The sequence below is a fragment of the Nomascus leucogenys genome, chromosome 24 (assembly GCF_006542625.1).
Source record: "Nomascus leucogenys isolate Asia chromosome 24, Asia_NLE_v1, whole genome shotgun sequence".
In the NCBI taxonomy this organism is placed as follows: Eukaryota; Metazoa; Chordata; class Mammalia; order Primates; family Hylobatidae; genus Nomascus; species Nomascus leucogenys.
Genome location: NC_044404.1, coordinates 20802930 through 20829583, shown reverse-complemented (window position 1 = coordinate 20829583; position 26654 = coordinate 20802930). Strand labels below are relative to the sequence as shown.

Genomic DNA, 26654 nt, shown 5'->3' with positions numbered 1-26654 from the left:
ACCAGTGGGCTTGGGCCAGGCGCGGTGGCTCACGCCTGTAATCCCAGCTACTCGCGAGGCTGAGGCAGGAGAATGGCATGAACCTGGGAGGCAGAGCTTGCAGTGAGCCAAGGTCACGCCACTGCACTCCAGCCTGGGCGACAGAGCGAGACTCTGTCTCAAAAAAAAAAAAAAAAAAAACACTGGGGAGCCACCTTCTACGGAAGGGTCTGTCATCCTGACCCTTTAAAAACCTGAAGGAAGTTTTCCATTTTGCAGAGGCCGTCCTGCAGGCGGGAGTCCTCTACAAGGCTGAGGTCATGTCCAGGGCTGAGTTTGCCAGCAGCTCTGAGTACCCGCCTGCTTTCCAGTATGAGACGGTGGTGAAACCTGAGGTCTTCTCCGCGACCGACTCTCTGCCCAGTGACGAAGTCCCCAAGACCGAGGTTGCCTCCAGGTTTGCGGAGCTGCCCAAGGTGGAACCCTCCAAGTCTGAGATTTCTCTGGGCTCCAGTGAGTCATCCTCGCTCGAAGAAACCTCTGTGTCCGAGGCTTTCCCTGGGCCTGAGGAGCCCTCCAACGTGGAGGTCTCCAGACCCACTGAGGAGTCCAGGAGCAGATACTTCCTGGATGAGTGCCTCGGGCAGGAGGCCGCTGGGCACCTGCTGGGGGAACAGAACTACCTCCCGGAAGAGGAGCCGCAGGAGGTGCCCCTGCAGGGGTTACTAGGCCTGAGGGACCCGTTTGCCGAGGTGGAAGCCAAGCTGGCCAGACTCTCTTCCACCGTGGCCAGGACAGACGCACCCCAGGCAGACGTCCCCAAGGTCCCCGTGCAGGTAGCTGATGTCACGCATGGTGCCACGCGAACACTGAGCAGGCAGAGCTTGCCCGGGGCCCGGAGCTCACTGTCCACACACACGGCCTCTGACACTCAGGCCGTGTCTCCACTGTGTCCGCTGTGGCTCTGGCGCTGGTGGCTGGTTCAGGGGCACTGGTGTCCAGGGGTTGGGGAAGGAGAAGCTCTGTCTCATGCTCTGTAATTCAGTAAGAAAGTTGGGGTCGAGATGCAAGGTTATGCCAGGTGGGCTCCTGTTCTGCAGACGGAGGGGCAGCTGTACAAGGCATTTGCCCAGTTGCCATGGTTACGGTGAGTGTCCAGGCGTGACGGAGCCTTGGGCAACCCTCACCAGCTCGTGAGCTCCATAGTGAGCTGGGTGGGGGGTCTGTGGGAATCCAGCCACCTTTCAGTGACCACAAGGCTTCTGGGACACTGCTCTTCCTCCATCTGGCCCCCTGACCAACATCTCCCTTTTCAACAACCCTCTTGTTTTTTTAAAAAAAAATGTTCCTCTTGGCCAGGCATGTTGGCTCATGCCTGTAATCCCAGAACTCTGGGAGACTGAGGTGGCTGGATCACCTGAGGCCAGGAGTTCAAGACTGGCCTGGCCAGCATGGTGAAGTGAAACCCCATTTATACCAAAAATATAAAAATTAGCCAGGTGTGGTGGTGTGCACCTGTAATCCCAGCTACTCAGGAGGCTGAGGCAGGAGGATCACTTGAACCCGGGAGACGGAGGTTGCAGTGAGCCAAGATCGCACCACTGTGCTCCAGCCTGGGGGAGAGAGCGAGACTCCATCTCAAAGAAAAAAAAAGTCCTATTTTCTTCTCTCTTTGTTCTCTGCTTTCCTTTCCTTTCCTCTGTGTGTGTGTGTATTTTGTGTGTGTGTGTGTGTGTTTGTGTCTGTGTGTGTGTATTTAGAGAGAGAGATCCCAGGTTTACCACTTCCTTGGTTGTGTGACCTTTCTGAGCTGGGTTTCCTCATCTGTAAAATGAGGATGCTTCAGAGGAGTGGATGCAGGCAACGCTCCTGGCACACAGCAGGTGCCCACCACATGCCTGTCTTCCCGTTTCCTCTCTTCCCTGTTCTCTCCCTCATCTCTTCCCTCCTTTGTCCTCTTCTCGGGAGTGACAGGCAGGGGAGGTTGGAGGGTGGTGGGAGGCCTTGGGGAGTTGAAGTGAGGCCAGGGGTGAGGGAGTAGAGGATGGTTCTGGCCCAAATCAGCCTTCTTCCTCCCCCATCCCCTCTTTCCTCCCAGGCCCCCGCGCCGACAGACCTGCTGGAGCCCAGGGATGCCAGGCCCGAAGCTGAGGCGGCTGATGACTTCTCGCCCAGGCCTGTGAGTACCTCCCTGGGCCTCCATGTGGGGGACGGGGTTCTCTTCAACTTCCTGGGAAACTCCAGCTTGTCTTCTCCCTCCCTGAGCTTCAGTTTCCTCATCCATGAGCTGAGAACAACAACCCCAGCCTTCCCCGGGCTTGTGGCCCATGGCCCGTGGCCAGGCAGTGTGCAGTGGGAGGAACCATCATCTTATGGAGTGAAAGTGGCCTGTTGTTCTAGATGGTGGCTTTCAAACCTTCCTTAGCCTTGGCGCCCTTTGTGTAAAGGAACTGAGGCCCAGTGTGTGCAAAGGACGAGGGCTGCAGGTCAGGGCTGCTGGCCCCTGAGACACCATCAAGGAACCCAGTTTGAACACCCCAGGGGAGCGAGAGGAGAGGAGACTTTAAATCTCCCCACATTTATAGAGGAAGAAGACAGTCTGGACTCAAGTGTGGGCTGGGCACGGGGCCTGCAGCAAGCTCTCAGCAGGGTGTAGATGGAGCAGCCAGGGCAGCCCTGGTTAGGAAGTGACTCTGAGGTGGGACTCAGGCGTGATGGAGGGACGGGGGGAAGCAGCAAGCAGAGGGGACAGCAAGTGCCAAGGTCCTTTGGCTGGAAAGACCTTGACTTTCTCAGCAATGGAAAAGGAGGCCAGGGTGGCGGGGGAGGCCGTGGAGGCAGGGAGCCGGCAGGGAGGAAAGTGGACTTTCCTGCGAATGTGACGGGAAGTCACGTGGGGCTCATAGGGAACAGGATGTGATCGGTTTCTATTTTAAGATGGCCCTGGCTGCCTGTGGAGACTGGATTGTGGGAGGCGAGAGAGGAAGCTGAGAGCCTTCCTCCTAGCGTGGGGGAGTCAGTGGGAATAGCGGCAGTCAGAACTCAACAGGGCGTGTTTTTGTGTCACTGGTGTCCCTGAGCCGGAGGTGATCTGTCGGGGCTGCAGCAGGTGGAATGGCCCCGTCTGGGACTGAGCCACCTGGGAGCCATCGGCGGGGGTTGGGGCGGCCTTCCCACCTCCACCTGGGTTTCTCTTCACACTCAGGAGGTAGATCTGGCCTCGGAAGTGGCCTTAGAGGTGGTGTCGACAGCACAGCCTGGCGTGTGGTTGGGGGCTGAGGCCCGGGTGGCCCTGGTGGCTCAGCCTCAGCCCCTGCCAGCCACAGCTGGTGTGAAGAGGGAGAGCGTGGGCATGGAGGTGGCGGTGCTGACCGATGACCCGCTGCCCGTCGTGGACCAGCAGCAGGTGCTGGCCCGGTAAGCAGCAGAGCATGGGGCTGGCGGGACCCCACGGCGAGGTGGGAAGGGGCTGCATTCCAGGATGGAGGCGGGGGTGCCATAGCTTCCTCCCAGCTCTCCCTTCTAATGTGGCAGGGCGGCCCTGATCCCCTCAACAGGCACAGTGGGGACTGGGCGGGCAGGGCTCTGCTCCAGAAGCTACACAGGCTGCCACCAGCATCCCTTGTGGCCTGCTGGCCTTCAGGTTTCAGGAATCCCAGGGCAGAGTGTCGCAGGCTTTTCTCCTGTCCCAGCCAAGCCCCCAGCCCCCTGGCCTCCAATGCCCTCCCGGATGTGAGACCCACTCACCCACAGGACAAGCCATCCCCAGGCACTCTCTGGGACCGCGGGGGGAGCTGGGCTTTCCTCACTTGCCGTGTGGCTTCGTTAGGTTACTTAACTTTTCTGAGCCTCAGTTCTCACTTCCGTTAATGATGATGTCAGCCCAATCTCCATGTCACGGTCATCCAGGGGTTCAACAGGGGGAGGCCCAGTCCCAGAGGCCACAGTTCAAACACTAACTGAGCGACCCCTGAGTGCTGGGCCCAGGATGCAAGGATGAGCAAGCTGCTGCCTCGCCCACAGGCCAGGGCAGAGGACAGGCAGGGCCAAGAGGGTCCTGTTCTCTAGCAGTTCCCAGCCTGCCTCCTCCACTAGCTCTGCCACCTTGGGCCAACTTGAAACCTCTCTGTGCCTTCACTGCCCATCTTCAGAATGGATGATATCAGTAGTCCCAGCGTGAGAAGCTTGTGGTGAGGGTCAAAATGCGGCATCGCCTGCAGCATGGCAGCCCCGCGCCAGGCATGCAGTAAACACTTGGCACGTGTCCTGGCTGTTTTCACAGTGTGGTGTGGAGGGAAGGCTGGGGGGCCTTCACAGAAGTGGAGACACCTGAATAAGGTTTGCTGCAGGGGTGGCATCCTAGAGAAAGGGCACAGCACCTGCAAAGGTGTGGAGGTGGGACCTGGCCCGGGCATTTGGAGACGTGCCAGCCATGAGTGAAAGCTGGAGTGAACCGGGGAGGGGGATGCAGGGAAGATGGAGGGAGGATGCTGTGTGCCCTCCTCGGGTGCTTGGGCTCCATCCTGATGGAGACCCACAGCAGGATTTTTTTTTTCTTTTTCTTTTTGAGAGAGAGCCTTGCTCTGTTGCCCAGGCTGACTGGAGTGCAGTGGTGCGATCTCGGCTCACTGCAACCTCTGCCTCCTGGGTTCAAGCAATTCTTGTGCCTCAGCCTCCCAAGTAGCTGGGATTACAGGTGTGCGCCACCACGCCCGGCTAATTTTTATATTTTTAGTAGAGATGGGGTTTAACCATGTTGGCCAAGCTGGTCTCAAACTCCTGACCTCAAGTGATTCGCCTGCCTAGGCCTCCCAAAGTGCTGGGATTACAGGCGTGAGCCACTGCGCCTGGCCCCACAGCAGGATTTTAAACAGAGCAGTGACATGGACGTGGCTCCCTTTTGCACCAGCTGCCATGGAGCCTGAAGCCAAGCCTGAGGCGGTCAGCGCCTGGCTGCTCGGGTTGCAAAGTTCCATTTTTTTCCTGAGCATGATCCTCTCCTCCTTTTGTGAATCCTTGTCAAGCCTTTGATACCAGCTACTCACTCCCTTTGGAAAGAGGTGGGGTTTGAAACATTTTTGTGTTGCTTCATTAGACAGTGGGAGGTGGGAATTCCCATAAGCCTTTCTCTATACTTATTTAAAATTTGCATCTTTTTTTTTTTTTTTTTGGCATTGGTGCATATTTATTTATTTATTTTTTTATTTTTATTTTTTTGTAGAGATGGAGTCTCTCCATGTTGCCCAGGCTGGTCTCAAACTCCTGGGCTCAAGCGGTCTACCTGCCTCAGCCTCCCCGAGTGTTGGGATTATAGGCGTGAGCCACTGCACCCAGCCTAAAATTTGTACCCCAAAGGACAAAACTCAAACCGTTTTTGAGCATTTTGGACATAAATAGTCTTAACCATGTATTGTGCATGTCCCTGCCTGATTAAATCTTGTGCGCTGAGTGCATTGAACATTTTTCACAACCCAGTGTTCTTCTCATCATGCCAGTGGCCTCAGACACAAAACGAGCCTGCTCAGCTGCAGCTGACTCCGCAGGTCAGGGGTGGGTTAGCTGAGCCCACAGGAAGATTCCTGCCCTGACCCGCCACTGTGGTTGAGTGCACAGGCAGGGAGTTGGGCAGGAATCCTGGTTGTGACCCTGAGCAAGCAGCGTCCTGTCGCCGAGCCTCGGTTTCCCTCCCTGTGAAGTGAGGTTGTTGGAAGGATTTGGTGGGCCCACGTGTAGCCTGGAGCCTGCTGGATGGCACGTGCTCGGTGATGGGCAGATATGGTCTTGTTTGCTTTCTCCTCCGCGCCGGCAGTCTGCAGCTGTTGGAGCAGCAGGTGGTGGGTGGAGAGCAGGCCAAGAACAAGGACCTGAAGGAGAAGCACAAGCGGCGCAAACGCTACGCAGACGAGCGCAGGAAGCAGCTGGTGGCTGCCCTGCAGAACTCGGATGAGGACAGCGGGGACTGGGTGCTGCTCAATGTCTACGACTCCATCCAGGAGGAAGTGCGGGCCAAGAGCAAGCTGCTGGAGAAGATGCAGAGGAAGGTGAGGCCCAGATGCAGCCCCCCATGCCTGGCTGCCCAGAGATGGGTGAGACCCCCCTATCCAGGCATCCCTACACCTTGTGGGAAGCCAGGCAGCCCTCTACTCTTTACACAGCAGGCATGCATGCATTTATTATTTATTTTTAGAGACAGGGTCTCTCTGTGTCCCCCAGGCTGCATTGCAGTGGTACAATCAGCTCACTGCAGCCTCCACCTCCCAGAATCAAGGCATCTTCCTGTCTCAGTCTCCCGAGTAGCTGAGACTACAGGTGTGCACCACCACACCTGGCTACTTTATTAAATTTTTTGGAAAGGTAGGGTCTCACCATATTGCCCAGGCTGGAAAGCACTTATTAAGTGCCTGCAGTGTGACACACCGTGTTCTGATGCTGGCAGGCAGAGCAGTCACAGTGACAGATGTGTCCCTGTCGCTGTGGAGCTTGCCTCCCAATGTGTGTGTGCATGCATGCGGGTATGTTGTGTGTGTATGCACACATGCGGGTATGTTGTATGTGTGTGCATGCATGCGGGTATGTGTTGTGTGTGTGCGTGTGTAAGAAATAACACAGCAGAGAAATAAGCAAGAGAATATCGAGGAGTGGTCAGTACTGTGAAGAGAATACCAGGGCGAGACAACTCCGTTTTTATGTTTTCATTTTTATTGACGGTTAAGTGCACAAATTACAAATGCACAACTTGATTCATTTCTACAAAGTGCTTTCCACAAGGCATGCCCATGAGACAAGCACCCAGACTGGGAACCTCAGAAGGACCTGGGCTACCACAGGTGGGGGACAGGGACGTTCTCCTGGAGGTAGAGACTTCTGGGGGAACTGAGAGAGAGAACCAGCCCTGGGTGGCATGACGAGGAGCATTGGAATGGAGCCTGAAGCAGGAGTGAAGACAGCATCTTCTAGGAGCAGAGAGTGGGCAGATGCGGCTGGAGAAAGGGAGTGAGGCTGGAGTCAGGGAGAGCGCGATTCTGCCCGCGGTGAGGGTCACATGCACTGCCTTTGGAGCTTTCTCTGTGCTGTCTGGGTCTCCTGATCCTCATGATGGCTCCTTGGCCATCTGCAGGGTCCTCCCCACCCCCCCAACCCCCACCGCTGTCCTGGCAGCCAAAGGGTCTTGCCAAGCATAAAACTTTTTGCCTCTTTTGGTTGGGCGTGGTGGCTCTAGCCTGTAATCCCAGCACTTTGGGAGGCTGAGACAGGCGGATCACCGGAGGTCAGGAGTTCAAGACCAGCCTGGCCAACATGGTGAAACGCCATCTCTACTAAAAAAAAAAATACAAAAATTAGTCCAGCGTGGTGGCACACACTATAATCCCAGCTACTCAGGAGGCTGAGGCAGGAGAATCCCTTGAACCTGGGAGGTGGAAGTTGCAGTGAGCTGACATCACGCCACTGCACTCCAGCCTGGGCGACAGAGTGAGACTCCGTCTCAAAAACAAAACAAAACAACAAAACAAAACCTTTTTGCCTCTTTAACCTCTTTAGTTTTTTATTTTCTTGGCTTTTTTTTTTTTTTTTTTGAGATGGACTCTCACTCTGTTGCCCAGGCTGGAGTGCAGTGGCGAGATCTCGGCTCACTGCAAGCTCCGCCTCCTGGGTTCACGCCATTCTCCTGCCTCAGCCTCCTGAGTAGCTGGGACTACAGGCGCCTGCCACCACGCCCAGCTAATTTTTTTGTATTTTTTTTAGTAGAGACGGGGTTTCACCGTGTTAGCCAGGATGGTCTCGATCCCCTCACCTCATGATCCGCCCACCTCAGCCTCCCAAAGTGCTGGGATTACAGGTGTGAGCCACCGCACCCGGCCTTTCTTGGCTATTTTTATATCTTTTCTTAATGCTCCTTGTTATATTTCCAGTTGAATTCATTCTCCCATAGATATCTTGAATTAGGTCTGCATTTCTAATATTTTTTCCTTTCTTTTCATTAATGTCCTATTTCATATCTTCTTGATTTTTTTGTCCCTGTCTAAGTTTTTCAATTTTGGATTAGAAACGTTCATACCTGTGACTGCCTGTTTAAGAACATTTTATTTAAATATATTCTAATTGGGGTTATTTTTTATTTCTTATTTTTAAGAGTCTCACTCTGTCACCCAGGCTGAAGTGCAGTGGCACGATCATAGCTCACTATAACCTTGAACCCTTGGGCTCAAACAATCCTCCCGCCTTGGCCTCCCAAACTGCTGGGATTACAGGTGTGAGCCACTGCACCTGGCCTTGTGTTACATTTTGAATCTGCTGGCTTGGTTCTGTGAGCTTGTGCTTTCAGGGAGAATTTTCTTCACTGAAATGTTTTGATTTTTATTTTCTGTTTCTTCTAGTAGCTTTGGTTAGACACATCTGTTCTTGTGATGTCTTGTTTTTCTGGACTATCAATAACAGCCGAAGGCAGAGATGAAGGTTGCGGTGGTATCTTAGTTTTCTTCATTCAATAGTACACTCTTCTCTCTGTATAGTGAAGTGTAGTTTTAAATAGAACTCTACGCCGAGCACGGTGGCTCATGCCTGTAATCTCAGCACTTTGGGAGGCTGAGGTGGGCGAATCGCTTGAGCCTGGGAGGTGGAGGTTGCAGTGAGCGGAGATTGTGACATTGCACTCCAGCCTGGACAGCAGCATGAGATCCTGTCTCGAATCAATCAATCAATCTCTGATTTGTTTCCTATTGCTGTGTTAAAATTATTATAAATTTACTTCCTTAATATACACAAACATATCATCTCACAGTTCTGTAGGTCAGAGTCCGGGTACAGTGGGGCTGGCTTCTCTGCATAGAATTCCACAAGGCTGAAATCAAGGTGTTAGCGGGGCTGGACTTCTTTCAGGAGGTTCTAGGGGAAGAATCCTTGTCCACACTCATTTCAGGTGTTGGCACAGTTTAGTCCGATGAGGTTGGTTGCGGGACTGAAGTCCTCATCTTTTTGCTGACTGTCGGCTGTGGGTCACTCTTGGCTTCCAGACACTGTCTGCATTCCTGGGCTCCTGGACCCCTGCAAAGACAGCCAGGGTGGGGAGAGCAGTCCCTCTCACGCGTGGAATCTCTCTGACTCCACTCCTGCCTCATCTTTCAGAAACATCTCTTCTACCACATCTCTCCTGCCTGCCTCTGTTGCTTTTACTTTTATTTTTCATTTTATTTTGAGATAGGGTCTTACTCTGTCGCCCAGGCTGGAGTGCAGTGGCACAATCATAGCTCACTGCAGCCTTGACCTCCTGGGTTCAAGAAATCCTCCTGCCTCAGCCTCCTGAGCAGCTGGGACTACAGGTACGCACCACCACGCCTGGTTAATTAAAAAAAAAAATTTTTTTTGTAGAGGAGCGGTCTTGCTATGTTACCCAGGCTGGTCTCAAACTCCTGGGGGTCTTGCTATGTTACCCTGGCTGTCCCAGGCATAAACAATTCTCTTGCCTCAGCCTCCCAGGTAGCTGGGACCGCAGGCACGTGCCACTGCACCCGGCTAATTGTTTTGTAGAGAAGGGGTTTTGCCATGTTGCCCAGGCTGGTCTCGAACTCCTGAGCTCAAATGATCTGCCTGCCTCAGCCTCCCAAGGTGCTGGGATTATATGCATCAGCCACTGCGTCTGGCTGCAAAGTCTTTTTTTTTTGCCAAGGAAGTTACCATATTCACAGGCACAAAAATGGGGCAAAAATCTTGGGGGTGAAAGCTTGTTTTTTTGGTGGTTGGCTGTCTTTTGTGGTTTTCTCTTGTTTCTGCAGGACTTTCAGTTTCCACCTCAAGGGCTCTTCCCCCTTCTAAATGCAGCACCTTCCGGAGACTAACTCCTCTGGTCCTGCACACATACTGGTCTCTTCCATCAGTTTCTCATTTCAGGTTTCAGATCCATTTTTAGGATTTTCTTGCTCCTTGTGGAGCGACTGCACCCTGCCTTCCATCACCTCATTCCTCCTCGCCCCATGCTGTCCTGAGTGCTCTCTGCTTACCTCCCCATGGGGTGGCTCAGGGGCTGTCTGCTGGACTTGGGGGTTTATCTCTGTACTTCCATGTAATTCAAAGCTTCCAGCGTTCTCTGTCTTCAGGTCATGCTGTAGGCTGGTTAACGGTGGTTTTATTTTTCTCTCCTGGTTCTTCTGTATGTTTTTTTGGAGGTCTTGTTGGAGAGATTCAGGCTTAGATGGATGTTTTCATCCTCAGGTACCTAGAATGCTGTTTATTTTATTTTATTTTTAAATTTTTTTTGTATAAGGAAATATGTATGTATGTGTGTATACACACTGATATGGTTTGGCTGTGTCCCCACCCAAATCTTATCTTGAATTATAGCTCCCATAATTCTCATGTGTTGTGGGAGGGACCCAGTGGGAGATAATTCAGTCATGGGGTCGGTTTCCCCCATACTGTTCTTTTGATAATGAATAAGTTTCGTGAGATCTGATGGTTTTATAAGGGGATACCCCTTTCTCTTGGTTCCGATTTTCCTTTTGCCTGCCACCATGTAAGACGTGCCTTTCACCTTCCACCATGATTGTGAGGCCGCCCCAGCCATGTGGAACTGTGAGTCCATTAAACTTCTTTTTCTTTAAAAATTACCCAGTGTCGGGTATGTCTTTATGAGCATTGTAAAAACAGACCAATATACACACACACAGGAACACACGTGCCATCTCTTTCTTAGATAAAAGTGGCTCCAGTGTACGCTTTCTTCTACCTAGCTTTTCTCACATAACAACATAGTATCCTGAAGGTCACAGCAGTATGGAGAGGTACTCCTCATTCTTTTTTGTTTTTGAGATGGAGTCTCGCTCTGTTGCCCAGGCTGGAGTGCAGTGGCCTGAGCTCAGCTCACTGCAATCTCCGCCTCCCGGGTTCAAGAGATTCTCCCACCTCAGCCTCCCGAGTAGCTGGGACTACAGGCGTGCACCACCCACGCCCGGCTAATTTTTGTATTTTTTAGTAGAGGTGAGGTTTCACTGTGGTGGCCAGGCTGGTCTTGAACTCCTGATCTCAGGTGATCCACTCACCTTGGCCTCCCAAAGTGCTGGGATTAGAGACGTGAGCCACTACGCCTGGCCTCCTCATTCTTTGACAGCTACATAGCTTTCCATCGTGAGGCTGGATCATTGCTTATTGAGTCGGTCCTCTCCTGATAAACACTTGGGGTGTTTCCAATATCTTGTAATAATAAAGCCTGCTGTAGTAAACAGCCTGTACATATGACTTCTGTATTCTTGGTGGGTTTCTTTGGAATCTATTCCTCCAACTAGGGATGCTGGGACAAAGGGTAATGCAAGTGTGATTTTGCTCGATGTCACTAGATATGCCAACTTCTCCTCCATAAGGATTGTATTGTTTGGTATTTCCACTAGCATGTATCCATGTGTTTCTCACTAACAGAGTATATTTACGAAAACCTGGATTTTCCTTTTCTTTTTTGAGACGAGGTCTCACCCTGCTGCTTGTGCTAGAGTGCAGTGGCACGATCACAGCTCACTGCAACTTCAACCTCCTGGGCTCAGGTGATCCTCCTACCTCAGTCTCCCAAATAGCTGGGACTACAGGTGTGCACCACCATGCCTGGCTAATTTTTGTATTTTTTGTAGAGACAGGGTTTTGCCATGTTGCCCAGGCTGGTTTCAAACTCCTGGGCTCAAGTAATCCTCCTGCCTTGGCCTCCCAAAGTGCTGGGATTACAGGCATGAGCCACTGCATCTGGCCCCCAAAACTTGGATTTTTACCACTTTGTTAGGTGAGAAATAATATCTCAGTGTAGTTTTTTGTTGTTGTTATTATTTTTTTTTCTGAGATGGAGTTTCGTTCTTTTGCCCAGGCTGGAGTGCAATGGTGCAGTCTTGACTCACTGCGACCTTTGCCCCCCAGGTTCAAGTGATTCTCTTGCCTCAGCCTCCCAAGTAGCTGGGATTACAGGCATATGCCACCATGCCTGTCTAATTTTTTTGTATTTAGTAGAGATAAGGTTTCACCGTGTTGGCCAGGCTGGTCTTGAACTCCTGACCTCAAGTGATCCGCCCACCTTGGCCTCCCAAAGTGCTGGGATTACAGGCGTGAGCCACTGTGCTCAGCATCAGTGTAGTTTTAATTTGCATTTTTCTTATTCTGAGCAGTGTTGAATACTTTTTCATATGTTTTGTGGCCATTTGCAGTTTTTCTCCAAACTATTTTTATCTCTTTTGCTCATGTCTCTATTTTTTGTCTCTTTTTCTTTTCTACATGTAGAAACTCTTCATACATTAGGGATATTAACCTTGGTCTGTGATATAAATTGTAAATTTTTTTCCAGTTTGTCTTTTACTGTGCTTTGTGGTATTTTTGCCATATGAAAATTTTCAATTTTTAGATTTTGTCAAATTGACCAACTATTAAAAAATTATTGCCTATTGATTTTCAATCATAGTTGGGAAAATTCCCTCATGTTTTTTTCTAGAACTTCTATGGTTTCATCTTTTTTACATTTAAATCTCTGATCCTTAATCTGTCACAGGGGTAGAGAAAAAAAATAAATCTCTGATCTGGATGGAGTTTATCCTGGTACATGTGTGAGGAGCTGATTTGATATTATCTTTTCTTTTTTTCTTTTTCCTTTTTTTGAGACAGAGTCTCACGCTGGAGTGCAGTGGCACGATTTCTGCTCACTGCAACCTCCACCTTCTAGGTTCAAGTGATTCTCGTGCCTCAACCTCCTGAGTAGCTGGGATTACAGATGTGCACCACTACGCCCAGCTATACAAAAAGAAGTATAAAACTTATATTCCAAAAACAATGAAAAAATATGAAAGTAATTAAGAAGACCAAAACAAATGGAAAGACATCTCATGTTCATATGAACTGGCAGACTCATATTGGTGAGAGGTCAGTACTCCTCAAATTGATCTACAGATTCAAGGCAATCCCCATTAGAGTTCCCGCTGGTTTCTTTGCAGAAATTGATAAGCTGATCCTAAAGTTCACAATGAAATTCAAGGGACTCAAAATAGCCAAAACAATCTTGAAAAGAACAAAGTTAGGGGAATCACACTTCCTGGTTGCAAAGCTTTGCTACAAAGCTACAGTAATCAAGACTGTGTGGTACTGGCATGAGGACAGACACACAGATCAATGGAATACAAATGAGCATCCAGAAATAAACCCTCATATTTACAGTCATCAATTAATTTTTTTTTTTTTTTTTTGAGACGGAGTCTCGCTCTGTCGCCCAGGCTGGAGTGCAGTGGTGCAATCTCAGCTCACTGCAAGCTCCGCCTCCTAGGTTCACACCATTCTCCTGCCTCAGTCTCCCGAGTAGCTGGGACTACAGGCGCCCACCAAGATGCCTGGCTAATTTTTTGTATTTTTTTAGTAGAGACGGGGTTTCACTGTGTTAGCCAGGATGGTCTTGATCTCCTGACCTTGTGATCCGCCCTCCTTGGCCTCCCAAAGTGCTGGGATTATAGGCTTGAGCCACCGTGCCCGGCCTATTTTTTTTTTTTTTTTTTTGAGACGGAGTCTTGCTCTGTCACCCAGGCTGGAGTGCAGTGGCGTGATCTTGGCTCACTGCAACCTCTGCCTCCCGGGTTCAAGCAATTCTCCTGTCTCAGCCTCCCAAGTAGCTGGGACTACAGGTGCATGCCACCATGCCCGGCTAATTTTAGTATTTTTTAGTAGAGATGGGATTTCACCATATTGGTCAGGCTGGTCTCGAACTCCTGACCTCAAGTGATCCACCCACCTTGGCCTCCCAAAGTGCTGGGATTACAGGAGTCAGCCACCACGCCCAATCCGTCAATTGATTTTTGATAAGGATGCCAAGATAATTCAGTGGTGAAAGGACAGTCTTGTCAATAAGTGGTGTGGGGACAACTGGATATTCACATGCCAACGAATAATGTTGGACCCCTACCTCACATTCCATACAAAAATTAACTCAAAATGGATCAAAACCTAAATGTAAGAGCCAAAACTGTAAAACTCTTGGAAGAAAACGTAGGTGTAAATCTTTGTTACCTTGGATTAGGCAGTGGTTTCTTAGGTATGACATCAAAAGCACAAGTTACTAAAAAAAAAAGAGGGATAAAGTGGATGGTGCAGTGGCTCATGCCTATAATCCCAGTGCTTTGGGAGGCCGAAGTGGGAGGATCGCTCGAACCCAGGAGTTCAAGACCAGCCTGGACAACATGGGGGAAACCCTGCCTCTACAAAAAAATTTAAAAATATTAGCCAGATGTGGTGGCATGCACCTGCAGTCCCAGCTACTCGGGAGATTGAGGACTGGGAGAGATGGAGGACTGGGAGGTTGAGGCTACAGTGAACCAAGATCACGCCACTGCACTCCAGCTTGGTGACAAAGTGAGAATTGAATGGCATATGAATTATATGAATGATGTCTCAAGAAAACTGTTACAAAAATTATCGTGCTGGGTGCGGTGGCTCACACCTGTAATCCCAGGACTTTTAGAGGCCAAGGCAGAAAGACTGCTTGAGGCCAGGAACTCCAGACAAGCCTGGGCAACACAGGGAGATCCTGTCTCTACAGTACATTAAAAAATTAGCCGGGTGTGGTGGCTCACACCTGTAGTCCCAGCTACTTGGGAGGCTGAGGTGGGAGGATTGCTTGAGCCCAGAATGTCGAGGCTGCAGTGAGCTGAGAAGGTGCCACTGCACTCCAGCCTGGGGAACAGAGTGAGACCCTGTCTCTAAAAAAATAACAACAAACAAAAATTATTGTGAGTGATTCCAGATGTACAAAAACATATAATGATTATTATACCCACTAACACCATGTGCCTACTACCCAGTCTAAGAAATGGAGCAGGGCTGGGCGCGGTGGCTCACCTGTAATTCCAGCACTTCTTTGGGAGGCCAAGGTGGGCGGATCACCTGAGGTCATGAGTTTGAGATCAGCCTGGCCAACATGGTGAAACCCCATCTCTACTAAAAATACAAAAAATGAGCTGAGCATGGTGACTCAAACCTGTAATCCCAGCTTCTTGGGAGCTGAGACATAGCAATCGCTTAAACCCTGGAGGCAGAGGTTGTAGTGAGCTGAGATCGTGTCACTGCACTCCAGCCTGGGCGACAGAGTGAATCTGTCTCAAAAAAAAAAAAAAAAAAAAAAAAAAAAATGGAGCAGGCTGGGCCACTGTGGCTCACGCCTATAATCCCAGCACTTCAGAAAGCTGAGATGGGAGAACCTCTTGAGTCCAGGAGTTTGAGACCAGCGTGGTCAAAAAAGTGAGCCTCGTCTCTATTTAAAACAAATAAAAGAAATGGAACATTGTTAATCTAGTTGAAACCCCTGTGCACCAGCCTCTCTGTGGCTGTCCTGCCCACCCATGTCCTGCCAGCTGTTCTCAAATGGGTGAGTATCAGTGCATGGATTCAAACATCCTTCTTTTATTTTTAGTTATCTATTTATTTATTTATTTTGAGACAGAGTCTCACTCTGTCGCCCAGGCTGGAGTGCGTTGGTGTGATCTTGGCTCACTGCACCTTCACCTCCTGGGTTCAAGCAATTCTCCTACCTCAGCCTCCTGAACAGCTAGGATTACAGGCGTGTGCCACCACACCTGGCTAATTTTTTTGTATTTTTAGTAGAGATGGGGTTTCACCATGTTGGCCAGGCTGGTTTCAAACTCCTGACCTCAAGTGATCCGCCCGCTTCGGCCTTCCAAAGTGCCGAGATTACAGGTGTAATCCACCACTCCTGGCCTCAAACATCCTTCTTTACTAATCAAACTGTACCTGCTCTTTGAGGAAACAGTCTGTGCACCAGGGAGTCTTGGGGCTCAGGGAGAGGGTGGTTATGGCTGGGGCTGGCAGTTACCTGTGCTCAAGAGGGACCAGGGGGACCAGTCTGGCAGAATTGAGCAGGAGACCAAAAGAATCGGGAACCCTTGATCAGATCAAGGTGGGTCTTACTCTTAGATCCAGTGTTTAGGTCCAGTGTTTGTCACACCGTAACACAGGGCTGTGGCAGTGGGAGAGTGAGGGTTGTCAAGTCGGAGAGTTTGTGCCTGCTGTCCTCTTAGAGACGTCACTTGTGCGATTCTCTGATATCCTTTAGAGCTGTGGTGTCGGATGTGGGGACTTCTCAAAGGCTCCTGAACAAAATGTACAATGGGGGATAGTGACTGAGGGGCTGGCTGTTGGGGTTGCTGATCAACTTTTCCCCTACATTTTGCGGGGCTCGGGGGACACATTAGGTGCTCATTTAAATGCTGGGTGGAGAGGCAGCAGGGTGACTGGATAGATGGAAGGATCAGTGGGTGTGAGAGGAGGTGGATGGATGGATGGAAGAAAGGATGGCTGGATGGGTGGTGGGGATGAGAATGGATGGCTGATCAGGCCAATGAACAGATGATGCGCGGCTGTTGCCAGGACAGTGAGTGGACAGAGTGGTTAGACGGAAGGGGAGGTATCTTTCCCTGCTCACTGCTTGTCATCCTTTGCTTTCAGCTCCGGGCAGCAGAGGTGGAGATCAAAGATCTGCAGTCCGAGTTTCAGCTGGAGAAGATCGATTACTTGGCCACCATCCGCCGGCAGGAGCGTGACTCCATGCTGTTGCAGCAGCTCCTGGAGCAGGTGCAGCCCCTGATCCGCAGGGACTGTAACTACAGCAACCTGGAGAAGATTCGGCGTGAGTCCTGCTGGGACGAAGATAACGGCTTCTGGAAGATCCCACATCCCATCATCACAAAAACCAGCCTCCCAGTAGGTCAGGAGCTTGGCTGGCCCTTGCCCTCCCCTCCCTCCTTTACGGCTCACCATCCCGCAGACTGGCAGGGAGCGTGGGCCTCTCCTTGCAGGCTGTGGGTGTAGCAGACACGTGACCCTGGGTACCTGATGCGTCAGGACTCTTAGAAAGTGGTGTGTTCTGGAGGCAGACAGATGTGGGTTGGAATTCTGGCAGCACCATTTCCTGTGTGCCCTTTTTGGGACTCGGTGTCCTCATCTGTGAAATGGGGATGAATAACAGCACCTTTCTTAAAGTTGCTGTAAGGCTGGAAATGTGTTAATAGGTCAGGTATGGTGGCTCACGCCTGTAATCCCAGCACTCTGGGAGGCTGAGGCTGGCAGATTGCTTGAGTCCAGGAGTTCGAGACCAGCCTGGCCAACATGGTGAAACCCTGTCTCTAAAAAATAAAAAAAAAAGAAAAATTAGCCAGGCGTGGCAGCATGTACCTGTAGTCCCAGCTACTTGGGGGGGCTGAGGCGAGAGGATCGCTTGAGCCTGGGAAGTCAAGGCTGCAGTGAGCCAAGATTGTGCCACTGCACTCCAGCCTGGGTGACAACGTGAGACCCTGTCTCAAAACAACCCCCAAAAAACAAAAACCAGAAATGTGTTAATACACATAAAACCCTTACAGCAGTGCCTGGCACATAGTGAGTGCTTGCTGCATGTTATTGTTTTCCTAATCAGCATTGTCACTGGTTCATCCTTACAACAGCCCTGAGAAGGACAGATTTTCTACCCATTTCACACAGGAGGACACAATCTCAGAGGGTCCAAAGTCATAGTCACAGCAGTGAGTGGGAGGACCATGGATCGAAACCCACAGTTCAGAGTTTCAGGCCTGGTTCCACTTCTGCTCTTGCTGCTGACCTCCCGTGTGGCCTTCCGGAGATCACTGTCCCTCTCTGGGCTTCTTTACAAAACAGGGGTTGGATAACATGACCTTGAAATCCTCCTCACCTCTGATGAGTCTCAGAGTAAAGCCAGACATGCTGTGGCTCTTTCTCCAGCCATGGACCTGACTGTGCCCATTTGGGGAGCCCGCAGTGCCCCCCAGGAGTCCTCCCTCTTGCTCAGAGTGTTCATCCAGCTCCGACATCTCTGATGTTTATAGATGGCATTGATACCATCCCTGCCGAGACCCCAGCCCGCTCCATTTCCCACATGCTCTGGGATGCAGCAGCCTTCCTGTCTGTCCCCACCCTCGCCTGCTGTCTTGCCTGGAAGCCCCTTGGCTGCTGTCTTGCCTGGAAGCAGATGAGGGTCTTCTCTGGTGTCTGAGCCCCTCCTGCTGTCTGTTTCTTAAAATTATCCCTTGGCTTGGGCTGGGAAGTGTCCTCCCCTGTTTAAGCCTGAGCCAGGCCTGACCCCCACCTCCACCTGTGCCCTCCTGTAGGCCTTCCACCAGGCAGCAGTGACTTCAGCTTTTGTTTTCTCATGGCAGTTTCAACTGGGCCACAGAACAAACCAGCCCACAAAACCTCTGCAGCAGACAACGGCGAGCCGAACATGGTGAGGACCCCGGGAGAGGGAGTGGGGTGTCGGGGGCTGGGAGGGCTTTGCCCCCAGTGCCGTGGGTCAGCATTACTACAGAGAGCTGGTCTTCCACTTTCCTCCCGCCTAAGGATTAAAGAAGGGGCCAAGGCTGGATCCTTTTCATGTCCCTCCATTGGCACCTAGACCCTCAACCCCCTCTGGCCTTCATTCAAAGGTACTCACAGTCATAAATACCAAGGGAAAGTGGATGGTTCCTGGTGGCCCATCTTGCCAGTGGAGGACAGAGGCTTGAGCCTCAAACTCAGAGGACAAGCAGCACATTCTGGTTTCCTGCTGGTAATCCTCAGACCAAAAGGGTCCTCACAGGGTTCATGAAGCAGTAATTGGGATTCCTAAGTCACTTTATTTTCCCCTCTCTCATATTCTGTCTTTTTTTTTTCTAAACTCAGTGGCAAGACCTATCTCCTATATTTTGTAGTGCAACAGAAATGCATGTTCTTAAAGCATGGGTGGTTTTTTTTCTGTTTTTTTTTTTTTTTTTTTTTTTGAGACGGAGTCTCACTCTGTCACCAGGCTGGAATGCGGTGGTGCGATCCTGGCTCACTGCAACCACTGCCTCCCAGGTTCAAGCAATTCTCCTGCCTCGGCCTCAGCTGGGATTACAGGTGCACGCCACCACGCCCAGCTAATTTTTGTATTTTTAGTAGAGACGGGGTTTCACCGTGTTGGTCAGGATGGTCTCGATCTCTTGACCTTGTGATCCTCCTGCCTCAGCCTCCCAGAGTGCTGGGATTAAAGGCATGAGCCACCACGCCCGGCCTCTATTTTATTTTATTTTATTTATTATTATTATTTTGAGACGGAGTCTCACTCTGTCGCCCAGGCTGGAGTGCAGTGGTGCGATCTCGGCTCACTGAAAGCTCTGCCTCCCAGGTTCACGCCATTCTCCTGCCTCAGCCTCCCAAGTAGCTGGGACTACAGGCACCCGCCCCCATGCCCAGCTAATTTTTTTGTATTTTTAGTAGAGATGGGGTTTCACTGTGTTAGCCAGGATGGTCTCGATCTCCTGACCTCGTGATCTGCCCGCCTCAGCCTTCCAAAGTGCTGGGATTATAGGCGTGAGCCACTGTGCCCAGCCAAGCGGGGTGTTTTCCATGAAACTCTTCAAGTTTGTTAACTTAGCTGGGAGCTACTGTCCCCAGCAGCCACCAGAGGCCCAGACAGAAGGGCACCAGCAGGGAGTCCACCAGTCCCTTGGGGTGGCCTGGTCAGCAGGCACAGCCTCCATGACACAACTCCATGAACAATGATATGAAAGTTGTTATTATTTACGGATCCTCAGGCTAGGCAGGGCCACCAGAGAGGGACCCAGGCAGCTGGACGCCCTGTTGGTGTCCTTGTGTCTGGGCCTCTGGCGGCTGCTGGGGACAGTAACTACCAGCTAAGTGAATAGAGAAACTCTAAGAGTTTTGTTCAAAACAAGGGGTCAACAAACTTTCTCTGTAAAGGGCCCGATCATAAATATCTTGGGCTTTGTGAACTATGTGGTCTCTGTCACAACCACTCAACTCTGCCAGTGTAGCACAAAAACAGCCACAGGTAATACACAAATGAATGGTGTTCCAATAAAACTTTATTTACAAAAATAGTCTGCAGGCCAGATTTTGTCTGTATGCCATAATTAGCTGATTCTGCCTTAAGCCATTACAAATATTTCAGAAAACCCACATAGAATATACCTTTACAGTTATGATAAGACCACTCCAAGGCTAATGAATTCCAACCAAACATCACTGGCTGAGCAACTCAGGCTGCAAGGGGCCAGCTTCATAAAAAAGGGAAAGTTGCTGCCAGGAAAAAAGAGATTCTTAATCTGGGACTACAAAGAGGTTATGTCAGAATGCCTTCAGCTCCAAGCGATACAACCATCAGAAAAATAGGGGATTTTTTAGTTCATGTAAGTGGACCAGTTTCAGGGATGGCTGGCTGGATCTAGGGGCTGAAACAGTCAGGGTCTGTGTCTGTCTTCACCTTTTTTTTTTTTTTTTTTTTTCGAGACGGAGTCTCGCTCTGTCGCCCAGGCTGGAGTGCAGTGGTGCGATCTCGGCTCGCTGCAAGCTCTGCCTCCCGGGTTCACGCCATTCTCCTGCCTCAGCCTCCCGAGTAGCTGGGACTACAGGTGCCCGTCACCATGCCCAGCTAATTTTTTGTATTTTTAGTAGAGACGGTGTTTCACTGTGTTAGCCAGGATGGTCTCGATCTCCTGACCTCGTGATCCACCTGCCTTGGCCTCCCAAAGAGCTGGGATTACAGGCGTGAGCCACCGTGCCCGGCCACCTCTTTTTTTTTTTTTTTGAGACAGAGTTTTGCTCTTGTTGCCCAGGCTTTAGTGCAGTGGTGCCATCTCAGCTCACAGCAACCTCTGCCTCCCAGGTTTAAGCGATTCTCTTGCTTCAGCCTCCAGAGTAGTTGGGATTACAGGCATGCACCACGACGTCCAGCTAATTTTTTTGTATTTTTAGTAAAGACAGGGTTTCTCCATGTTGGTCAGGCTGGTCTTGAACTCCTGACCTCAGGTGATCTGCCCGCCTTGGTCTCCCAAAGTGCTGGGATTACAGGCATGAGCCACCACTCCTGGCCTATGTCTTCACCTCTTGTTCCTGCTTCCCTTGGTATGCTAACTGAAGGCTTTCTCCACATGGCCAGAAGGATGGCTGCTGGCCATTGGCGATCGAAAAGGAAGAGAGGTCTGGTCTGTTAAAGCAACTGTCCCCAAACTTTTTGGCACCAGGGACCAGTTTCGTGGAAGACAGTTTTCCCACAGGTCAGGACGGGGTGGGGGTTCAGAAAGTTTTGGGATGATTCAAGAGCATTACATTTAATGTGGACTTCATTTCTATTAGTATTACATTGTGATATATAATGAAATAATTATATAACTCGCCATAATGTAGAATCAGTGGGAGCCGTGAGCATGTTTTCCTGCAACTAGACGGTCCCATCTGGGGGTAATGGGAGACAGTGACAGATCTTCAGGCATTAGATTCTCATAAGGAGCACAACCTGGATCCCTGGCATGTGCAGTTCACAATGGGGTTTGTGCTCCTATGAGAATCTAATGCCACCACTGATCAGGCAGGAGGTGGAGCTCGGGCAATAATTCAAGCGATGGGGAGCAGCTGTAAATACGGATGAAGCTTCACTTGCTCACCTGCTGCTCACTTCCTGCTGTGCAGCCCATGGCCTGGGGGTTGGAGACCCTTGTCTTAAAGCATCCTTAAACTAGAGCTTGGGGAGAGATTCTGATTGGCTCTGCCTGGGTCATGTGTCTACTCTTGGGCCAATTACTGTGTTTAGGAAGATGTGGTTCTGTGATTGGTGCAGTCTGGGTCACATGTCCAGCTGTGTAACAACGGGGTGGGAGTCAGATGTAGTATAGGGCACTATGAATTCTCACCCCACTAGGACCGTCAAGTGGAAGAAGGACAATTCCCTGAAAAGGGAGATTTAGACTGAAGAAAACAAGTCCATAATAGTCAGGAAAAATAATAGCTCTTGGTGATAAAAAGGTTAGGATTCCAGTTCTAATGATCACAGATGTACCTGTGAGCTGAGGATAGCATCGCATTGCCTGTTCTATGAACATGTCGTGATAGATTTGGGGTTTGTGTATCACCCTGGCCCCTGTTGGAGCTGTCAGGACACCCTGTTTTGAGCTTTGTAGGACAGAATAAGGCACTTCCCCTCTCAAGGAAGGGGAGGCCGGGTGCAGGCTTGGCTGGAGACTGTGACTTCCTGGCCCCGAGCGGCCTGAGATCCCACCCACGAGTCCAGGATCTACGGTGTAGGGTACACCAGAGTGGGCAGTGCCTGCTCCAGCCCTGTGACAACTTGGGGGAAGCTCGGTGCGGCCCCTACTGCCCCAGGATGCCAGAGGCTGCGTAGCCCTGTACTAGGGGCACAAACAAGGGGGCGTGACCGCGGGCATCTGCATCTCGGCAGGAGGAGGACCGCTACAGGCTCCTGCTCAGTCGGAGCAACAGTGAAAACATTGCCAGCAACTACTTCCGGTCTAAGCGGGCCAGCCAGATCCTCAGCACAGACACCAGGAAGAGCCTCAGTGAGTGTCCCTCCCCTGTCCCCACCCTCTCCACACAACTGGGAGAGGCACGAAGGGGATAGTTTTGAAGTCAGACAGACCTGGGTTCAAAAACTTCTTTCCCTCTCGGAGTCTCAGTTTCCTTAGCTACAAAATGAGGCGGGTAACACCAACTGCTTAGGATTAGGTGATACGAGGTGAGGAAACGGCCCAGCCCGGGGGCTGGTGCTCAGTACAGAGTCTCCTCTTTGCTCCACTCTTGTCTCCCCTGGCCCCCAGGAGGCACTCAGTGCATGGCTCAGGGGCCTGGCTGGGGAGGTACGGGTTTACGTCTCACTAGTTACGCGCCAGCTTCCTGGCGACTCACACGCCAGCATTGTGACTTCCTCCAAATGCACATTGACTTCACTTATCAAGGGCCACAAATGCAACACACGCTTTTAAGAATCAAGCATCACTTAATTTTATCTGCTTTTAAAACTGAAAGCAAAGCCCGCAGAGCTTCCAATAAAATAGCAATAAAAAGCAAATCGTGGCCAGGTGCGGTGGCTCACGCCTGTAATCCCAGCACATTGGCAGGCTGAGGCGGGTGGGTCACTTGAGGCCAGGAGTTCAAGACAAGCCTGGCCAACATGGTGAAACCCCGTCTCTACTAAAAATACAAAAATTAGCCGGGCGGTAGTGGCGTGTGCCTGTAATCCCAGCTACTCAGGAGGCTGAGGCAGGAGAATCGCTTGAGCTTGGGAGGTGAAGGTTGCAGTGATTCGAGATCGCGCCACTGCATTGCGGTCTGGGTGACAGAGTGAGACCCTGTCTGAAAAAAAAAAAAAAAAAAAAATTAGCTGGGTGTGGTGATGCATGCCTGTAGTTCCAGCTACCTGGAAGGCTGAGGCATGAGAATCGCTTGAACCTGGGAGGCGGAGGTTGCAGTGAGCTGAGACAGTGCCACTGCACTCCAGCCTGGGTGACAGAGTGAGACTTTTTCTCAAAAAAAAAAAAAAAAAAAAAGCAAATTCGAGTTCTATATATTGAGGTTATTTAAGAGACAGAATGGGTAGAGTTGAGGAATAAGGTGGGGGCGTGGGGGGGAATAGGATTAATTGAGTGCCTGGCATTGTGCCCATGTTGCAGATGAGGAAACTGAGGCTCAGAGATGCAGCAGCTTCTCTAAGGTTATAGGAAGCAGTGGAGCTGGGCTTTGAACCCAGACTTGTCTGGCTTGAGATCCCAGGCTGCCTCAGCCTGAGGCTTTAAAACCCCAACTCCCCAGCCCAGCCTCTTTGGATGCAGACACAGTTGCTGGGTCTGAGACCTCAGCCAGAGCAGCCTCGCAGAGCCTGGGGTCCCAGCTGCAGGGCCAGGGCCTCTGGCTGGGAGTGGGGGCAGGAGCGGGGTGGGCCAGGCTCTCCATCCAACCCACTTGGGCGTTTTCTCTCCATCCCTGCTCTCCTGGCTTACCAGCACCTCTGCCCCTCTTCCCCACAGCACATCACAACTCGACACCAGGCCTCAGCTGCCTACTCAGCAACAACTCTGCCATCCCACCCACCCAGGCCCCTGAAATGCCCCAGCCCCGGCCCTTCCGCCTCGAGTCCCTCGACATCCCTTTCACCAAGGCCAAGCGTAAGAAAAGCAAAAGCAACTTTGGCAGTGAGCCTCTGTGAGCACGGCTGCTTGCCATTGCCTGCCTTATAGGCATCTAGAGACTGCCAGGCCCTCCCAGGGCAGCCCCAACCAGGCCTCCTCCCACCTGCCACACAGCGCTCTGGGGCCTGAGGGCTCCCTCAGCCCTGGGAAGACACATTCTCTTCCCTGGTCCCCAGAGAGCCCACCTTTGCCCTGGGCAGGAGCCCCTTGGAGGCTGTATAGTCCTCCTTAGAGAGGCCTGCTCCAGCTGTTCACACCACATCAGTGTTTCCGTCTGCCCACCTGCCACGGCGCCCACACCCATGCCCACCAGTGTTGGTCTTTGCCTCAAAGCCTCAGACCTGCTTCACAGCCTTCACCAGCCCTGATGGAGAGGGCAGCAGCTGCCACGTGGAGGAAGCTCAATATCAGCTGGGAAGGAACTGTGCCTCTGTCTGACAGGCCCCACTTCCTAAGAACTGCCCTGCCCCAAGGGATGGCACAGGGGTCCCACAGCAGGTCTTCCTGCACTGCCCACCCCTGGCTGGTCTGTGGCCCAAGGAAGGCCACTCCACATTAAGCTGCCCAATAAACTGCTTTTAAGATAAGCTCCCCTTCTCTGACCCTCTGACAGTGTCACTTGGGGCCCCTCCCTGCCATTGTGGCCTGGCTGTCCCAGGGAAGTTCTTTCTGGAAAAAGGGTTCTTTTGCCTGGGACCTCCAGGGTTTCTGCAGCTCCCTACAATCGTGAGTACATTCTGGGAAGAGCGTCTGAATTTTCATTAGATTCTCGAAGGACTTGTGACCCAGGAAGGCAGACCCCTTGTGGAAAATAGGGCCATGTCTCACTGAGGCCAGAAAAGGGCCCAACTTTTGACAGTCCTGGGGGCTGTGCTGGGAGGGGCTGTGCTGGGACTGGGTGTCCTGATATAGCCAGAAATGAATCCAGGCCACCCTGTTTGTGCCCACATAGGGGGGTACCTAGGACACAGCCTTCCGCTTGCCCACTCTATTCCAGGCCAGTCCTGTGGGGGCTCCACAATCTAAGGGAAAAGGCTTGGCCTTTGGCACAGTCCTGGAACCTAATTTCACTCTGAGCCTCATCTGTGAAATGGGGATAACGCCCACCTCACAGGGTTAATGTGAAGATTAAATGAGATAGTATGTAAAGCTCCTGGGGCTTAGCAGGTGCTCTGTGTTAGTCCTCCTCCTCCCTATTTTGTATCAATTTCTATGGCAGGCCCTACAAGCCACATGCCTGGGCCAAGGAGCACACACTCTTGAGAAGCTGGGGTGGGGGTGCTTAGACAACTACAGAGATATACAGCCAGAGGCAGGCAGCAGTACATGCTGAGTCAGAGCAGGTGAGATCAGGTCTTTTAAAAATTATTTTTATTTTCTCTGAGACAGAGTCTCGCTCTGTCACCCAGGCTGGAGTGCAGCAGCGGGCGATCTCAGCTCACTGAAGCCTCCACCTCCCGGGTTCAAGAGATTCCCCTGTCTCGGACTCATGAGTAGCTGGGATTACAGGCGCCCGCCACCACACCCGGCTAAATTTTTTTTGTATTAGAGACGGGTTTCACCATGTTGGCCAGGCTGGTCACGAACTCCTGACCTCAAGTGATCTGCCCGCCTCAGCCTGCCAAAGTGTTGGGATTACAGGTGTGAGCCACCGCGCCTGGTCGAGATCAGGTCTTTATGGGGAACAAAGAGTGCCTTTCTGAAGGGAGCAGTGCTGGATGGGGCTCCCAGAAAGGATGGAGATCCCGGGACGTTTTAGATGGGGGTGTAAGGAGGGCGCTCCTGGCAGAGAGCGCTGCAAAGCAAAAGGCAGGTGTGGAACTCAGGGTGTTAAAGGCTGGGCCATTCCTGTTCCATGGAAGCCCTGAGCAAGGACTGACAGGGGATGAGGCTGCTGAGATGAGTGTAGGTGGAGACCTGAGAGCAAAGAGCCTTGGGGTGTCCCTGTGCTGTGGCCGACTCTTAAACAACAGTTTAACACCGTTGGCTCTGAATTAGAGGCGGGCGGATGTGGTACTGTGTGTCGAGGGTGGAAGGACAGGAGTTAGGGTGCAGGGGCCAGGAGCTCTGCAGAGGCTTAACTTGGGGCGGAGCCAGTGGGAATGGAGAGCAAGTAGAGTCCGTTAAGAAGATGCATGGAGGGAGGTTTTGATTTTTGCTCCATTGTTGGGTTGGTGGACAAGTGTCAGAAAGGAACTGCTACCTTCTGTCTCTACAGCTGCCGTCACCATTGGCCTCAGGATTGTGGTTGGGACCCAGAGGACAGTGGAAGTCTTGCTGCTTGTGGTAGTTTTTACTTAAACCCCTGGTGGACAAAGGCAGGTCAGAGGTGAACCGGGTGGCCTCTGTATTAACCTAGAAAAGGTGGGAGCCACATTATTGAATGGACGTTCACTCTAGCCCGGCGCTAAGTGCTTCAAAACCTGCCATGTTCCTCCCAAGAGCCCAGAGATGAGGTAATTAAATGGCTGTTCCTAAGGCACACAGATAAGCAGCGGTGCTGGACCTCGTCCTTAGTCCTATTTACAGCCAGGGAAACTGTCCCGGAGAGAAGTGCAATGCCCGGGTAACGGCTAGTGAGAGATGCAGCTTGGAAACGGAACCATCGCTAGGCCAGTCAACTGCCCATCCACAGTCTCCAGCGTGGGCCACCGAGCTGGGCAGGACAGGCCCGTCCATGCCATGGCCCCTGGA

The 26654-nt window shown here is 51.4% G+C and overlaps 1 protein-coding gene across 1 annotated transcript in view; it reads left to right on the top strand.

Annotated features, from left to right (window-relative positions):
* The window catches only part of KIF17 (kinesin family member 17), a 54302-nt gene extending 29755 nt beyond the window's left edge, over positions 1 to 24547 (top strand). The window contains exons 8-15 of the mRNA XM_030805542.1: positions 259 to 815; positions 2078 to 2158; positions 3185 to 3396; positions 5789 to 6020; positions 16441 to 16699; positions 18162 to 18229; positions 22217 to 22334; positions 23799 to 24547. Coding sequence (XP_030661402.1) covers positions 259 to 815; positions 2078 to 2158; positions 3185 to 3396; positions 5789 to 6020; positions 16441 to 16699; positions 18162 to 18229; positions 22217 to 22334; positions 23799 to 23977 — 1706 coding nt within the window. The 3' untranslated portion in view covers positions 23978 to 24547. The remainder of the gene's footprint in view (positions 1 to 258; positions 816 to 2077; positions 2159 to 3184; positions 3397 to 5788; positions 6021 to 16440; positions 16700 to 18161; positions 18230 to 22216; positions 22335 to 23798) is intronic.
* Positions 24548 to 26654: the final 2107 nt, after the last annotated feature.